The sequence below is a fragment of the Populus nigra genome, chromosome 9 (genome assembly GCF_951802175.1).
Source record: "Populus nigra chromosome 9, ddPopNigr1.1, whole genome shotgun sequence".
Lineage (NCBI taxonomy): Eukaryota > Viridiplantae > Streptophyta > Magnoliopsida > Malpighiales > Salicaceae > Populus > Populus nigra.
The window spans coordinates 12326930-12342656 of NC_084860.1; the positions used below are offsets into that span (position 1 = coordinate 12326930).

At 32.9% G+C, this 15727-nt stretch overlaps 1 protein-coding gene across 1 annotated transcript; it reads right to left on the reverse strand.

Annotated features, from left to right (window-relative positions):
* Positions 1 to 312: 312 nt before the first annotated feature.
* LOC133702635 (ATP-dependent DNA helicase 2 subunit KU70) lies at positions 313 to 12037 on the reverse strand. Its single transcript, XM_062126940.1, has 19 exons — positions 11831 to 12037; positions 11669 to 11746; positions 11192 to 11308; positions 10832 to 10946; positions 9898 to 10003; positions 9650 to 9767; positions 9455 to 9538; positions 9274 to 9332; positions 8383 to 8516; positions 8227 to 8270; positions 7582 to 7658; positions 7116 to 7263; positions 5912 to 5973; positions 5126 to 5186; positions 4261 to 4353; positions 4063 to 4183; positions 1934 to 2036; positions 1625 to 1808; positions 313 to 966 (listed from the first exon to the last, which is right to left on the reverse strand). Exons 1-19 carry the CDS (start codon positions 11894 to 11896, stop codon positions 853 to 855), a joined length of 1884 nt encoding a protein of 627 aa, XP_061982924.1. The 5' UTR covers positions 11897 to 12037; the 3' UTR covers positions 313 to 852.
* Between the last annotated feature and the right edge of the window lie 3690 nt (positions 12038 to 15727).

A 15727-nucleotide genomic window follows, 5' to 3' on the forward strand; every position in this document is an offset into this window, starting at 1 on the left:
GTGCAGTGAAACACTGTTACAGTCTTTGTATAATATAATGCTAATATTGTTATTCCATTGATCCGTTCAAAACGAGGACAACATTGGCATAATAAATTATTATGATTACAAAAATATTGACATACTCGCGAGGCGTTGACCACTCAACGCGCGTTCTCCACTTTGGTTTCTTATCCCTCAAATTAGGCAGAACTTGACTTTGAAAGAGGTGTCAGAGAATGTCCGACTTGACTTTTAAAGAGGGACAGAGAATATATTATTTTTTATTTAATAATATATGAAAATAAAAAACATGCCTGATAAACGCGGAACTTGAGTAGGAGATATTGTTTTTTCAGATTGATTATGGGCTGATAAACGTGGAACTTGAATTTAAGCCCCCGCCCCTCTTGGTTTTCCAGTATCAATCAACAGACTAGAAACCCATTTACAGGGGAATCTCATTTTATATATATATACACACACACACACACAAAAAAAGATAAAAAGTCCAGAGCATGGCATGGAAAATGTCTTTTGCAAAACTCCTTGAATGATAATGCTGCAAATCCCTCATGCCCTTGTCAAAACAAGGCATTTTTAGGCACTGATACTCATCATTACAATACAACTCCTGTTTCCCATTTTAGTCGTGATGACATCTGTTCCTGTACAGCAGGAAATGCAAAAGCTCAGCTGGCCTGTATTGTAATGACGCCAAAGGCTGCCATGCTCGCGTTTCAATTTCCCAAAGAGAAGATAAGTTAGCCTCTAAAAGATGTAACTACGTGTACCGTGGAATGTATCACCATCATTGCAAAACCACAACTGGATGCTGGAAAGAGAGCTCCTGCTGGATTAGCCTCACTTTTCTCACTTTCCCAAGTGAGTTAATATCCTGCTGATCAAAACTTCCTTCTTCCCTGTAACTGGAAGATTGTGCGCTGTCAAGTAATACTTCAGCTCTGTTACTGTCAAGTCCTTCAACTGCAAAACAGATCCATGAAAAGGGGGATTGTTATCCTTTAATTTAGTAACCTATATTCGATTTCCTTGTTCATTTGTTACAGTAAGATATTATATATAATTTAAACAAACTATAAGCAAATAATTTCCACCACCCAATTTTATTTAGCTCAAGGTGCTATTGACATTTTTGTGCAACTTCGAGTGAATATGCTATAATCTCCAAGTATCTCTAGTTAACATTCAAATAGAAACAACATAGCTTCCGATATTTTTCTAGATCACTTGTTTTTTGATAATGACTTTAAAAACGCTTAAAAGGAATCAGTTCTTCTGTTCCCTTTTCATCTTCCTAAATGATTTATTAACTTGTTTGGATGGTGCGATCCCAGAGGGAAAAAAATCATTAACTTGTTTCGATCAATAAAATAAGTTTCTAGCCCCCCATACATAAAACAGCGATTACTTTGATTTGGATTGTGATTTTTTCTAGGAAAACTTTTTCTGTAGGTATTGCTGTTCATTGAACAAACAAAGCCTGCAGTTTTTTATTGATCTAGAGAAATGTTTAAGAGAGGGCTTTGTTTACTCAAACCAATTGTCTATATTGTTGGTTAAGCCAACATTGTGCACTTGATTAAGACAAACACCATCGTGTTTGAAACACAAGAAAGCACACCTGTCCGTTGTCAGCAAGATCAGGCCAGTTGTAGTTTGCAGACTCCTTAGCTGCATTTTCGGCAGCTGTTTTCCGTTTTTTGGAGGCGTCGCTTGCTTTTCCATTGCCCATGTCACTTTCCTCATCATAATTTTCTCCATAGACAGAAAGCTTGAACTCTTCTACTGCTTTAACAACTCCTGGTCTGTGGCATCATAAATGTGAACTTTTGTCAGGTTAACAAAAATGATTGTGAAGATCCACATGAAGGGCAGGGAATGAAAGAATGGTGGCTGCAGCAAAGGATAGGAAGCTACGAGTTGATCTTACCTGGCCATGCCTTCTTCATCAGGAAGTGTTTCATCATTGATTTCTGGCATGTCATCTTCATCCAGAGCTAGGGCCTGCAGAACTGCATAGTGTCTCTGCAAACCTGTAAGAAAATGTATTGGAAATTGATGATGAGGAGAATCCAGTGAAGATTTAAAGAAAAAGAAAAATTAAATGATTTCCTCATAGTTCACATAAACCAATGTCCTCCAATAATTGCATATATTACAGCAAACTAATATTATGGAATGTGCTATATCCATGATGCACGAAAATTGTGATCCACGTGAATTGAGATTTTATAACTTTATATGTTCAATCAACCCAAACATTGATATTCTTTTTATTTTCTTGCACTATAATTCAGGATCTCTCATTATAAAAGCGCTAACTTCAATCAAGGCGTTGCTTAGGCAGAGACCGCACTTCATAAATGCATGCTATATATTAAAAAATTGGAAATGAGATATAGATTGACCAGTAAGAAAATTTTACTACACCTAAAATAACATGCACTATATTTCATCATTTGCAGAGTAGATTTGACAAAATATAAGAGGGCATAAAAGTTCTTCCTAGTTCAAATCCAGAATCCACGGGTGTATGCGCACTTCTGAACCTTTCAAAAACTTTATTGACTATTACATGCTTAATAAACTAAACAGTACTAATTCTAATCCTAGCAAAATCCAACTTCTACTCCCAGTACGAGTAAAGGTTAAAACCAATCATCTTTTTTCATTGCCATCAATTTCCAATTCATAGTAAGAATCCAAATTAAAATCACTTTTTTCCTCAATAATAGCCATCAATTCGCACTGTCCATGAATTCATATAAAAATTTCCATTAAACTTTTAAGGAAATCTATATCAACATCATATAATAACTTTTATACGAATCACAGAAGCTAGTTCAATAAGTTAAATTTAAATGTGTAAATTTCAATAATAAAATAATTTTTTAACTTGAATAATACACATGAGGGTGCACATGCCAAAACCACTAGTTAGACTATAAAATAATATAAAAGTTTAGACAACAGCCAAGTGAAGAAGTTTTCAAAAATTTTCCCAATCATCTTAAGATTGCTTCTGGTATGGAATGAAAAATCTAAAGAAACGTTAAGGAGATAACATCTTAAATTTAAGGGTGAAGTGTTAAGGGTGAAGAAAGGTTTAAGAGATGATGTATTAAGAATGTTTGGTAGGAGTTGGAAATAATGAAAAGTAGTGGGTCCCAAAAAAAGAGAAATCAGATTTTAAATTAAATATAATAGCAAAAAATTAAATATCATATAGTTGCACTCCAAAATGGAAATAAAAGAAGAAGAAAGAATAGATTAGTGTTAAAATCTACAAAAGGGGAGGGAAGGACTCGAGACCCAAAATCCACCCCCCTAAAAACTTTTTCACCTCCCCCGCAAGAGGATGAAATACATGGTTTGGATTTTTGGTCATTTTTGCCCTTATGGTTTTGGTTTGATCATTGTTGGTTTTGTACTTGTAAATCTTGTTCACATATAGAAAATTAAACCAAAACCACGGGGGACAAATATGACCAAAAACCAAAACCACGGGGGACAAATATGACCAAAAACCAAAACCAGAAGGGCAAACATGCAAGAATTGTAAGTGCAAGGGCAACAATGACCAAACTGGAACATGACCAAAAATCCAAAACACAAGGGCCAACCATGTATCTCATCCCCACAAGGTTAACATTTAAACCCATCTTGGGGTTAAATTAAACCTCCATGAAAATTTCCTTTTTCCCCTATTTTGTACCAAACATAAGTAAAATGGGTGAAAAGTTACAAAGGGTAACTTTTCACCCTTCACACCCACACCAAATATATCCTTAGCATTTATAAGCACTCTTCAAGGTACGAAGCCTGAATAATCAAAGCGAGCTTACCAGGGTTAGCAAATTGGAATACAGAAAAATCTTTCAAGTCAATGCGTTTTATTAAAGCAGCAGCCTTTTTAATTTGTTCATCAGTAGCTCGAGGTGCCCCAGCATTTAATTTACAAAGGGTAACTTTTCACCCTTCACACCCACACCAAATATATCCTTAGCATTTATAAGCACTCTTCAAGGTACGAAGCCTGAATAATCAAAGCGAGCTTACCAGGGTTAGCAAATTGGAATACAGAAAAATCTTTCAAGTCAATGCGTTTTATTAAAGCAGCAGCCTTTTTAATTTGTTCATCAGTAGCTCGAGGTGCCCCAGCATTTGTGTCTGAATGAATCTGCAGCAAGTCAACCATACCCTTGTTGCTAAGATTACTATATAATCCATTTTGAATCAACTTAAAATTGTACTTGCCTCTTCAACATGCCTGACATCATCAGAATAGGGAAGATATATCATGTGCATTCCAGGTGGCTCAACCTGACCACCAGCACTAATAATCTCATCCTGTTTTTCAAAGATATCAATAAGCACATTAATGACACAGTAATTTTGAAATTAGACATAAAAACAACAGCAATTATGTTCACTGCATAATTAGTTCAAGATAACAATTTGTATCACATAAATCACATTGTTTAAGGAACTTAGAAATCTAGTTCAACAGCATGGATTAAGAACCAGAAATTACTTTCTTTCATTACTCAACAAAAGCACAAGGCATGGTATTCAATTCAAAAAGATAGATTCAAATCCGGGAAGAGAGATCTAAAAATATTGGTAAGAAAAACAAAAGCACAGGGCATAGTATTCAATTACAAAAGCAGAAAATGACACAATTGCACACAATGACAGCATGAGGTAATTCAAATGCCTTAGTTTAAATGACCACAAAGTGGGACAACCAAGTTAGAATATTATCGTATTCTGAATTGCAATTAGGAAAATAAAATAAAAATAAAACAAAGAAAACAAATAAGCAAAATGATAAATGTGTTAGAAAGTATTGGGAACCAAGCTACTCTCTACCAATCAATCAGTTTACATTACAAGTTTATTTCATTACTCTTTACATTTGAGCAGAATTTAGTTGCAGGGTCTCCCACTTATTTAATGGAATAGGGTAGAAACTCAAAAGATAGACAAAAAAAAAAAGAGTAATAATGACAAAATAATATAAGGATGAAGATGGCATATTGATGCCAAAATCAGACTTGTTCACCAATTATAAATTCATGCATGCAACAATCCAATGGTACTTTAAAATGCAGTATTTTACTTGTGCAACAAGGGCAACCAATTGAGGACGAGATGAGCTTCCATAAAATGCAACTGCAAAACTGCAAAATTTTTAATGAATGAAGAAAAAAGAATTAAGAATAAATAAATGCAAATAAATAAAAAGCATGACTAATTCAAGAGATAGGATAAAAAAAAAATCAACTTTTGCAATTGATGAACAACACTTCTCTTGGGTTCCATAATTTATATTCCTGCTTTTCCATAACCAAAAAGAAAGTGGAGCCGCTAAAGTTAGGAAACTTGATGCTCCTAGCCACATAAAGTGTAGGATACTAGCACCACAAAAATTAAAGCCATCACCTAGTTATGCTCCAACAGAATTTGGGTCCTGGAAGAAGAATTTGGAGATGGTTGTGCCCTTTGAAATCTTTATACAAGGTGGATGCACTAAAGTTTCAAGTCGAGACACAAAGACATGGTTACAAAACCAAGAGTTTGCCCATTGCATCATAGAACGGTCCCTATATTATGATTAAGGATATGGATAATAAATATGAATTTGTACAATCCCAGGCTTAAACAAAAATTGCCCAGGTACAAGGGTAAAATGCTATTTGTATATACTACAATAAGGAGAAGGAAAGTATACATAATAAATCTAAATAAATACAGACAGCATCTATCATGAGTAGAAACTTATCCCATTACTAAATAATATTAACATAGCAATACAAATGAGAGATATTATTACATTATATCTTATAAATATTTGGGTTCAAGTTCAAGGAATAATACTACAGTTCGCAAAATAAACACTGCTTACCGTTTAAGGTTTACCATGGATCTAAGCAGGGCAATGAAAATGCAAGTGCTACCAATTACTTCCTGCAACCAATAACCAGAAAAGAAAAAAGCACTATTACATACCAGGTAAGAGATGATTTTAGGATATATGTAAAGCAAGATGGGACTGTTGAAACAAAGAAACTCAGAAAAAATCTGGAAATATAATCTTACAATCACCAAATATCTGAAGTGCATATATTATTTGTTTAATAAGATAACTACTACTAGTTATAACATCCATCATAGCCACAAGAGAGAAGTATCGAGCTTTAATGGAGAGTGAAAAGGGAACAATTGAGTGGCTTGAAAGTATTAATTTTACTTCTCATTGAAGTTCAAAATTAAATAGATATTCTACCATTTCACTACCAGACTCTCAATTAACATGCTTTTATGTTGTAAGCAAGGCACAGGCAAATCTAGACAGACTCATAAGAGAACCATCAAAGCCCCCTGACCTTCAAAGGACCAAATAATAATAACATACAATAACATTCACCAATATACTGAAGCATAGCTACCCACAAACACATGCATACAATTAAGATTTTGAAGAGCATTCTAACATGATTCTTAAAATTATTCTTCCTGCTCATCATAGAAATGACATTCTCAAAGACAAACTGTGAAGATGAGTAAATTCAAGCTATCAAGTTTAATCCACTTACCTAGATTTCTATATCCTAAAGTAGAAACAATCAACAGAACGAATCATATTATGTCCTTTAGATGCAATTTTGTAGGTGAAGTGGATCAAAATATCATTCACTGCACACCCATGAAACCAAGATATTGCCAAATTGCCCAAATGTACTCTCTGTATGAGATAATGTGAAACTAAAAAAACTCCTAATGCATTCGATGATTACCTAATGCATTCTTAAAAAAAATTATTTCCATGAATGTGCCATCTTCTATATAGAATCCTATAACATAGCAATACCAACCTAGGGAATCCATTTCTCTCCCCTAACTGCAATTCCTAAAGGGAGATATAGAGAGTTGTAACCCAATCTAGGGGAAAACATTATTTAGCTGTGGCATTACATGGTCATTTATAGGCTTGAAGAAGCATGCTAAGTCATCAAAAAAAAAGTTGTGATCTATAAACCAAAGCAGAACAGGCAGCATGAACTTTAGGAAAATACCCAAATACTGTTCAAAGAAAAGAATTAAGGAACCTTGTCACTAGGAAAAATAAATGTCGAAGGCCTCAAGTTGTGATAATCTTTCAAGCAACTTAGGGGCTTGAATCCAAGAAGATGAAGATGTCCCATTGAAACTCTTTTGATCTCAGACAGCTCCTCGACAGACAACATGATATTGTCACTGAACCATAAATTGATTAATTAGGCAACAAATGCAAGTAGACAGCTGCCATAACAAAAATATTAAAGTTTTGGCATATACCAAAATCAGCATGCCAAAAAGGACGGTGTGGAAAATGTAAGGGTATGACAACTTTTAAGTTACAATATTAAATGATCTAACAGGAAATTTATTTACATAATATACTCCTAAGAAGAATTTAAAAGAAAATGAAAAGGGGAAAGCAAAAAAAAAAGATGCAGCAGGTTCTTGAATCAACTAAGAAAAATAAAAAAAGCATGACAAATAACATGATCGACAGAAGTGAAACTTGCTTACTTTTTGTAAGGCTGATATCGTTTTGCAGGTTCTTGCATCAATGCACCAGTATCGGCACAGATAAAAGATCTCTCGGTCTGCACAATGTCAAAATACATGACCTGATTAAGATCTAATACTCACAAGGTGAATCCAAAATCTAAAACAAAAAGGAAATGATGGGAATAAATTAAAAGTCAATTACATATGATTAGAGCAAGTAAAGAAACTCCCCAGTTTGTATCTAATTAACTTGAAACTAATTCCTTTTTAAGAAATTTTATGGTGTGGATTAGGGAGCAATAAGTAAAATACTGGTAAGTTCAAGTATATAGCACCATATTCTGTTTTAGAATATCATTGAACAGAACATAACACCTCAAGAGAAAGCTAATGCATTATCTCCTTAACCTCCTTCAGTGCCAAACTGTGGAGAAAGTTCATGAAATCCCACAAGCTAGAGCCACAATGAGGGAAAAAGAATACTACATGAAATGCATCATGCCATAAGAAACAATCCACATGCTGGAAAGTGCAGCACAAAATGATCAAGACTAATGATCTCAAATAGGCATAATTCACTTACATTGCACAAAATATGTGCAATGTAAATAAATGTAAGCATTAAACCAATAAACAAAATGAAACATGACAATCTGTTATTACCTTCAAAGGACGATTGGTGACAGAATCAAGCCATGTAATTGCCCCTAGGAAACAAAAGCACAAAAAATATTTCATAAACTGCCTTATGTGATGACAACGATATTATGCAGAAGCCTCTATAACATAATGCAGCATAGAAGTTCCGAGTAATTGTACCTGGCAAAGTTGGACGAATCAAAGCATATGTATTCAGCTCAATTGACAATCCATTTGCAATTGACAATGTGATTCTTCTTACTATTTGCTTTGTAAACATTCGTTTTCTAAGCTGATCTTTCATATCTTGCAATCTGAGATTAGAACACAATGTGAGAGGATTTTATGAAATGAATAGTGCGCAAATACACATGAAATGCACGCAAATATAGATATTCAAACATCACTGTGGATCGATGTGTATTATAGCAGGATATACGCGCCAATGAGAATTATCATCTCAACAAAAAGCTCTGTTTTGAGGGTTCCCATGAGAGACTCTTGTATAGATGTTTGTTTTTGGGTTTACTGTGAGCAAAACAGGCCCCCACATGTAGAGAATAACCATGTCAATATGTGGAAGATAACATAACTAGCAACTCTTAATCACAAGATGTACAGGTGTCTCCAACACAAGAGAGAGAGAGAGAGAGAGAGAGCTCATTTACATGCAGCTAGGTAGGTAACTCTTAACCATAAAATATTTTTATGGCCATCAGTTTAGAACAGCACACACACTAGCATACACACATGCATACATAAATTTAATATGTGTGTGTGCGCGCGCAGCTACAAGCATAGGAGCATAACTGTTTGGTGCTCATTAACATTTTTGTGTGTGAGAGAGAGTGTTTTTCCTATTCCAGAAAAACTTGCACTATCATATGGAGCCCTTATAACAGTATAGCCACTACTTGTGATAGTTTTTATTGCCTCTGGAGCATTAGCATCTCCCATAGCTTTAAAATATGGTAAGTCCCTAGAAGCCCAATTTCACAATTGCACTTATGCAATGTCAGACAGAAAAATGAAATAATCCTTGCAAGAGTACCACAAAAAGAAAATGCATACTTTTGTCCTGCTGAAGGCATAAACTGAGCAAGTTCATCACCCTCCAACCCAATCAAATCCTGAAATATAGTGAATTCTCTATCAAATGTAAATCAACTTACCAGCCGGAGAAGTTAATAAAGAAATCAACTGGAGTAGTTATGGAACAATGAAAAATCAACTGATGTAGGCAAGGACATACAGAATAGAAAAGTGAAACATTGAACTCCTCGTCAGGTTGACTCAAGGGGAGAAGTTCAATTGAGATGCCAAGATCTTGTGCATCCTGAAAGGTAGCAACGGCATTCTTTAACAACGAAATTTGAAGTGAAAAATTGCATTCTCACAAAGGGTTGAATTTTGAAGATGTGATAGTTATGTCAATGGAAATCTATACTTTAGCTCGCTGCAATGTTGTCCTGGTCATATCTGCTTTGGCTACACCCTTGATGCTCCCGCAAGGATCATCTTCGTTTGTAAATAAAAGAATCCGTTTATCAGCTGTTTTCGCAGATCTGAGATGGTTTCATCCCTTACATTAGGAAACTATGCATGGAAGATCTTAAAAAAGAAGATGAAAATATCACTTCAGCTTAGAAGACAATCAAAGTTATAATATCAAAGACAAAGAAAAATGTGTATTACCCTTTACGCAACAATGCTTGCGCTATCCAGAGAGCATTGTAAAGGGAATTCTCCCGAGACCCAGACACAATACCATACTGACTGCCAATGTCTTTCGTGAATGATTCTGCAAACAAATTAGATGAAAAGTCATTTGATATTTTTAATCTCACTAAAAAAAAAGGCTTTACAAAACATGAAGTAAGAAACTGCTCTCATTATTTCCATATATGCATACAAAGATCCTCAAAATTATTTTTTTCAAAAGTTAAAACATCTATGGAGATGATAGGTCAGGGATAATTATGACCATTCAAATTCAACCATCAGCTTCAACAAGCTATTAAGAATTAGAGAACTGAGCTCTCACAATTTTTGAAACCGGAAGATTCAAAGACCATGTAAGGAAAAACAAGATACCAGATAAAATAAAAGAGAGATGAAATCCAAAGCATGACTACTGGTTACTGCGTCATTTAGCTTTGACAGCAATAGTTGCCACACATTCTTCCAAGAGGAAAAGAAATATTATTAGATTCCATAATCATTGGTACCATGCCATCTGACAATTAACATTGGAAAGTAAACTAGGAATTAGTTAGAGGTTGTTGGAATTCCACAACTTTAGACATCAAAATGCAGATTTGACAAAGTCTTGCTCTGAAAGACAGACACTATGCTAGCAACGATTATGACAAAAGACTGGTGCATTGAACACAATCGATGTGATACAATTTCAGCACATAAAAATTTAACTACGCAAAATATTAACATTTTTTTATGTTTAAAACAACAGCGGTCCAAAAACAATGTAAGGTTAGATAAAGTTGAGTAACTTTATTTCAATGTAAAAAAAAAAAAAAAAAAACTAAAGGACCCAGTCTGCTATAACAAAATTCAACCCTTTGTGAGAAAACATAAAGAGTTTAGACCAGAAATCAATAAAGAGACTTACCCTCTATGCAATCAAAATCTTTGATAAGTCTTGCAGTTGGCCTGTCTAGATACTCTCTCTCCGCAACATTGAATACAAAAGCACCATTTAGATCCTGCAAATTCTTCTTTTCCCTCTGCAATGATTATCAAATAATGGTGAACTAAATATGCTAACAATTTCCATTATAGCTAGCATGTGATCCTAAAAGAAGACAAGTATACAACCAAGTAACTTTGTCAAATCACATGCCACCATAAATACCAAACTAACCCCAAGAAAAGGATAAACTACAACTATGGAATTGCAAAATGTATTGTTTCTTCATCTACTTACACCCTTTTTTGTGTTGGCTATTAAAGCCAAAAACAAAAGACTTACAGTGTTAAAGAAGCAGATTGCAACTTCATCATACGATCTATTAATTATTTGGGTCTTCAATGACTGCGCGATACAACTGATAGCTATTTGGAAATGAGTTTCTTCCTTTCCGTCCTCCTGCCAATACCACCAAAATCAAGAAAAAAAAAAAACATGTTCACAGCCACAAAACAGCAGCATTTCTTATGCAAAGTCTATTATTAATTACAAATAAATCATTTGGATGAAGTAAATGGAAAAGAAATAAACGAAATCTGCTATTATGCAATGCTGCATGCTAGTTTTTAGAATTGTGGCTTCGGTTGCTTTTTAAAATCGTTTGGAAATCCATCAAAATAATATTTTTGACATTAACATATAAACGATACAAAATCATTAAAAAATAATTTTAAAAAAATAAAAAACACTTTTTTGAGGCAAAAACAAAGACACTTTGATACAAAAGAAACAGGAGAGAGAGAGAGAGAAGATACTGACAGAAGGGCAAGTAGATGAGAACATTTTGGGGGAAGCATCGACAAGGTAGACCACGAATTCTTTCGACGATTCTCTTTGCTGCAGAATGTAGTTTAGCAAAATTAGTGTTTCATTTTTTGGGAAAAATAAATAAGTAAAAGTGACAAGAAGTAAGGACCTGACCTGATAGAATTCGCTATCGGGATCGTCTTCGTCGTCTTTAAAGATGTCATCAGGGTCCAACTCCATTTCTTTCTTTCTTTGTTGATGTTTGGGAAAGAAAAGAGAAAACAGAGAGATCACTCGGGGGGTTTGTTTTAGGTTTCTCTGTGCACTCACCCTCCCTCCCAATTTCTTAAATATTCGAAATTCGAAGAGGTCAGTGAAGAGTACTCGGTACTCTTTGTGCTTTTTTTTTTTAATCGAAAAGTAAAATAGCGCCTAGCAAACACTGCGCCTGCACCGGTGGGCCTGAGAGACCTAAACTGGGTTTGGCCCGTATGTTTTGTTTGGAAAAACTGTGTTTTTAAAAAATTTAAAAATAATTTTTTTATATTTTTAAATTATTTCATATATTAATATCAAAAATTATTTTAAAAAAATAAAAAATATTATTTTAATATATTTTTAAATAAAAAAATTAAAAAATATATTTTTACTACACTCTTAAATACTCTTAGAACTAAGGTCTTTCTTGTTATGGTTGCTCCATATTTTATTTGTAACCATGTCAGTTAACTTGAATTTAATTAAATAAATTTTAATTTAATTGGTAATTTGTGGAATTATTATGTTTAAAATAAACCATTAAATCACAAAAATTTATTCAATTTTATTACTCCAAATATTTATTAATTTAATTCAATTTTATTATTCGAAATATTTATAGAAATTACCTGCCTTGACTATTTTTCTCTTCATTAAAGAAAAAAACATTTTTACATATTATAAATACCACTTTCAAATTAATCTTTAAGAAAATACATTACAGCTTCACTTATGCGGCGGTTCTAAATGCTCGTGCTCATTTAGCTACCATTAGTTCTGGGAAGCAAATACATGCTCAGATTATCAAACTATAATTGCAATCAGATATGTCTGTGTGTATGCAACATTTTTGTTTTTTGTTGATATCAAGCAAAGTTAATTGTGGTTTAAAAAATAATAATGGTGTTTACATTTAATTTTTCATCTATAATTAAATATTCATTTACATAACCTTGATTCATTCATGTCACATCTATTCCTATAAGAATTATTATTATCATCTATAACTTAATGCACGTTGGTAGAACTGGAAGTTGACTCAGTCATCCTCTCTAGCATAGTCTTGTAAAAAACATATGATTCTTAATACGCAAATCAACACAAGTACTTCTCCATGAACCCTTTTTGTAGAAGATGCATCGTATAATATTTGGATCGATAAACTTTTTATTTTTACACCTATTACATGTACACCTAATACCTCCTCCACTAATATTTTTTGGATTAGATAGTGAGTAATTAATAAAACCCTCAATCTCATTACAATAATTCATTTTACGCAACCCTTCAAATGAAACTTAATACATCCAAGAACAATCATTCATTACTTATATCAAACCTATATAAAATACTGATGACAACATGTATTAATTAATTATGTGAACTAAATAAATTAGTTATCATTGATTTAACTCAAACTTATTCAATTTGTTATAATAGTACCCTTAATCATTATCAATTTTCTACAAAAAATCAAATTCCTCCATATTTACTAAAATTTTCAACTTAACAATAAAATTGATAAAATATGAAACATACTCATTAAATAAATTATTATTTATTTATTTACAAAACATTTAAATCACAAAATCGGAATCAACTTCATCAAATTACAAACAAATATAATTTTTCAAAATCTCAAACAAACCCTAACATGTACAAATCATGCATTCATATAATAAATCTCTATTAACATTTAAAAAATGGGTTAAAATAAGAAATAGATAGTTTTGCTTATTTGATGCAGGAAATCTTCAAAAGAAATTAAATTAGAACAGGGATGCTAACAAACTGAGTGTTGAGATCGCCAGATTTGTGATGATGGGAATTTGATTTGCGATAAAATAAAGGGGTTGTTGTTTTTTACAAAGAAAATTAAAAGAATAAGAAAAGGAAACAGGGGAGGGAGAGAGGGGATGTCAATCGTCAAATTATAACTTAAATATTACTGATGAATTTACTGAAGAATATTAGCGACAAGTTTATTTCGTCGATAATATCGTCTGTAACAATAACACATTATTTTTCTTCTTTTCTTTTTATTTTTTCATTTTCCACTGTAATTTTCTCGGTATACACCAATAAAAAAATTTCATTGGTATATACCAATGGACATAAAGAGAAAATATTTCATCATAATTTACCAATGAGTTTTTTCGAGTTATTATTTTTATTTGTATTTGATAATTTTCTTGAAAAGAAAATAAAAAAAATCAAGTTGGCCACTAATCATGTTGATGGAAAAGAATCCGATGAATTCAAATTTCAAACGGCAGCATTTGAAAAATGTCTTATGAGATCATAAAATTGACAAATCAAGTATCAAAACATTTCTCGTCCTTAATTCTTACAACATCTTACCATGCAATAAGAAATTTCAACTTCAAACTTAGTTTATAATAATCACATAAATATCACCTCTTAATTTATAATAGTTTTGATAGTTTTAATTAATCAACAACCAAACTTGTCATGCAAACTTTAATTGAGCCAATAACATATCACCAACTCATCTCTCCAGTCAACCATTTGATGTGAAGCTCATATGGACATGCAAAAAAATTCTTATACAATTAGGATAACCTATAAGACAATAAACCACTTCCAGCAGATTAGCTGCAGCAATTGCATGCGACTTTGTACCCTTAGCTGCTCATAAAACCTTCTGATGAATTCTTCAGCTTCATCGTCAACCTGTGCATTCCCATCATCATTCTCATCCTCTGATGAATAATCTGACACTCTTACTGAGAACGGGGAGAGAAGAGGGCTACGCTTCTCTCCCGGAGCGAACTCAGAGGAGTGATCAAAATGGATGTTGAAAGTGTACTCAGGAGTCTTTGGGACCATGACAACTGCGCCCTTACTGCTATAAATATTTTTGCCTATTCAATGTCATCAATATTCACCTCCCTCTTTTCTCTCTCTCATCTTTGAACCTTCTCTCTAATATTCTTTCTTGAGCTAAATTGCTATATCTTTCTTATATGACTCTTTGAGAATATCCTAATGATGAAAAAGTTTTTCTCGAATAAACCTCAATTTCAAATGAGCCTTGCAACGAAAAAAATTAAACGCATTAAAAAAATTATAACTAACAATTACATAAAAAAGAAATTATGGTAAGTGAATTAAAATATTCATACTTCAACAAAGACTTCCACGCCTCCACTAGAGCCTTAAATGTTTCAGTAGAGTCATTCCATCTAATTTTACTTTTGCATTCAATTTCTTTTGCTAAGATAATTTGATCAAGAGTTTTAAAATGATAAGGGTATTTTAAGTTGAGAAATTAATTTATTGAGATTATAAAAGTATTTATTAGTTATTTTTAGGTGAAAATAGATTGCAAATCGTATTTCGGGTATAAAAAAAAAACTCAGCTCGATTTTCTAATGACAAAAAATTGAGCTTGCAAATGATGCATCGTGTAAAAATAAAAAGGCAAACGATACGTTGTCAACCCCTTAAAAAAAAGCTACGAGCGTAGGGTTGTGAGCGTATCATGCCTTGTTTATATTTTCCATTTGCCCAGCCCTATCCACTTTCTATTTTATTTTTTATTATTTTAATGTTTTTTTAAATACACTATAACAAAGGCTTGGCATGATTATTATTCAATTTTTCATGGTTCTTAAATAATATTATAGATTTTTATATGAATATTAAAAATTTGTTTCTAATTATTATGTAGCTGATAATAGCATCAATAAACTTGAGATATCATTATCTGGAAGCTTATTTAAGTTCGTATATTGTTTTTTTAAGCTTACACACCATGTGCTTTTTTCTTTCAACTAAAAATCCATATAG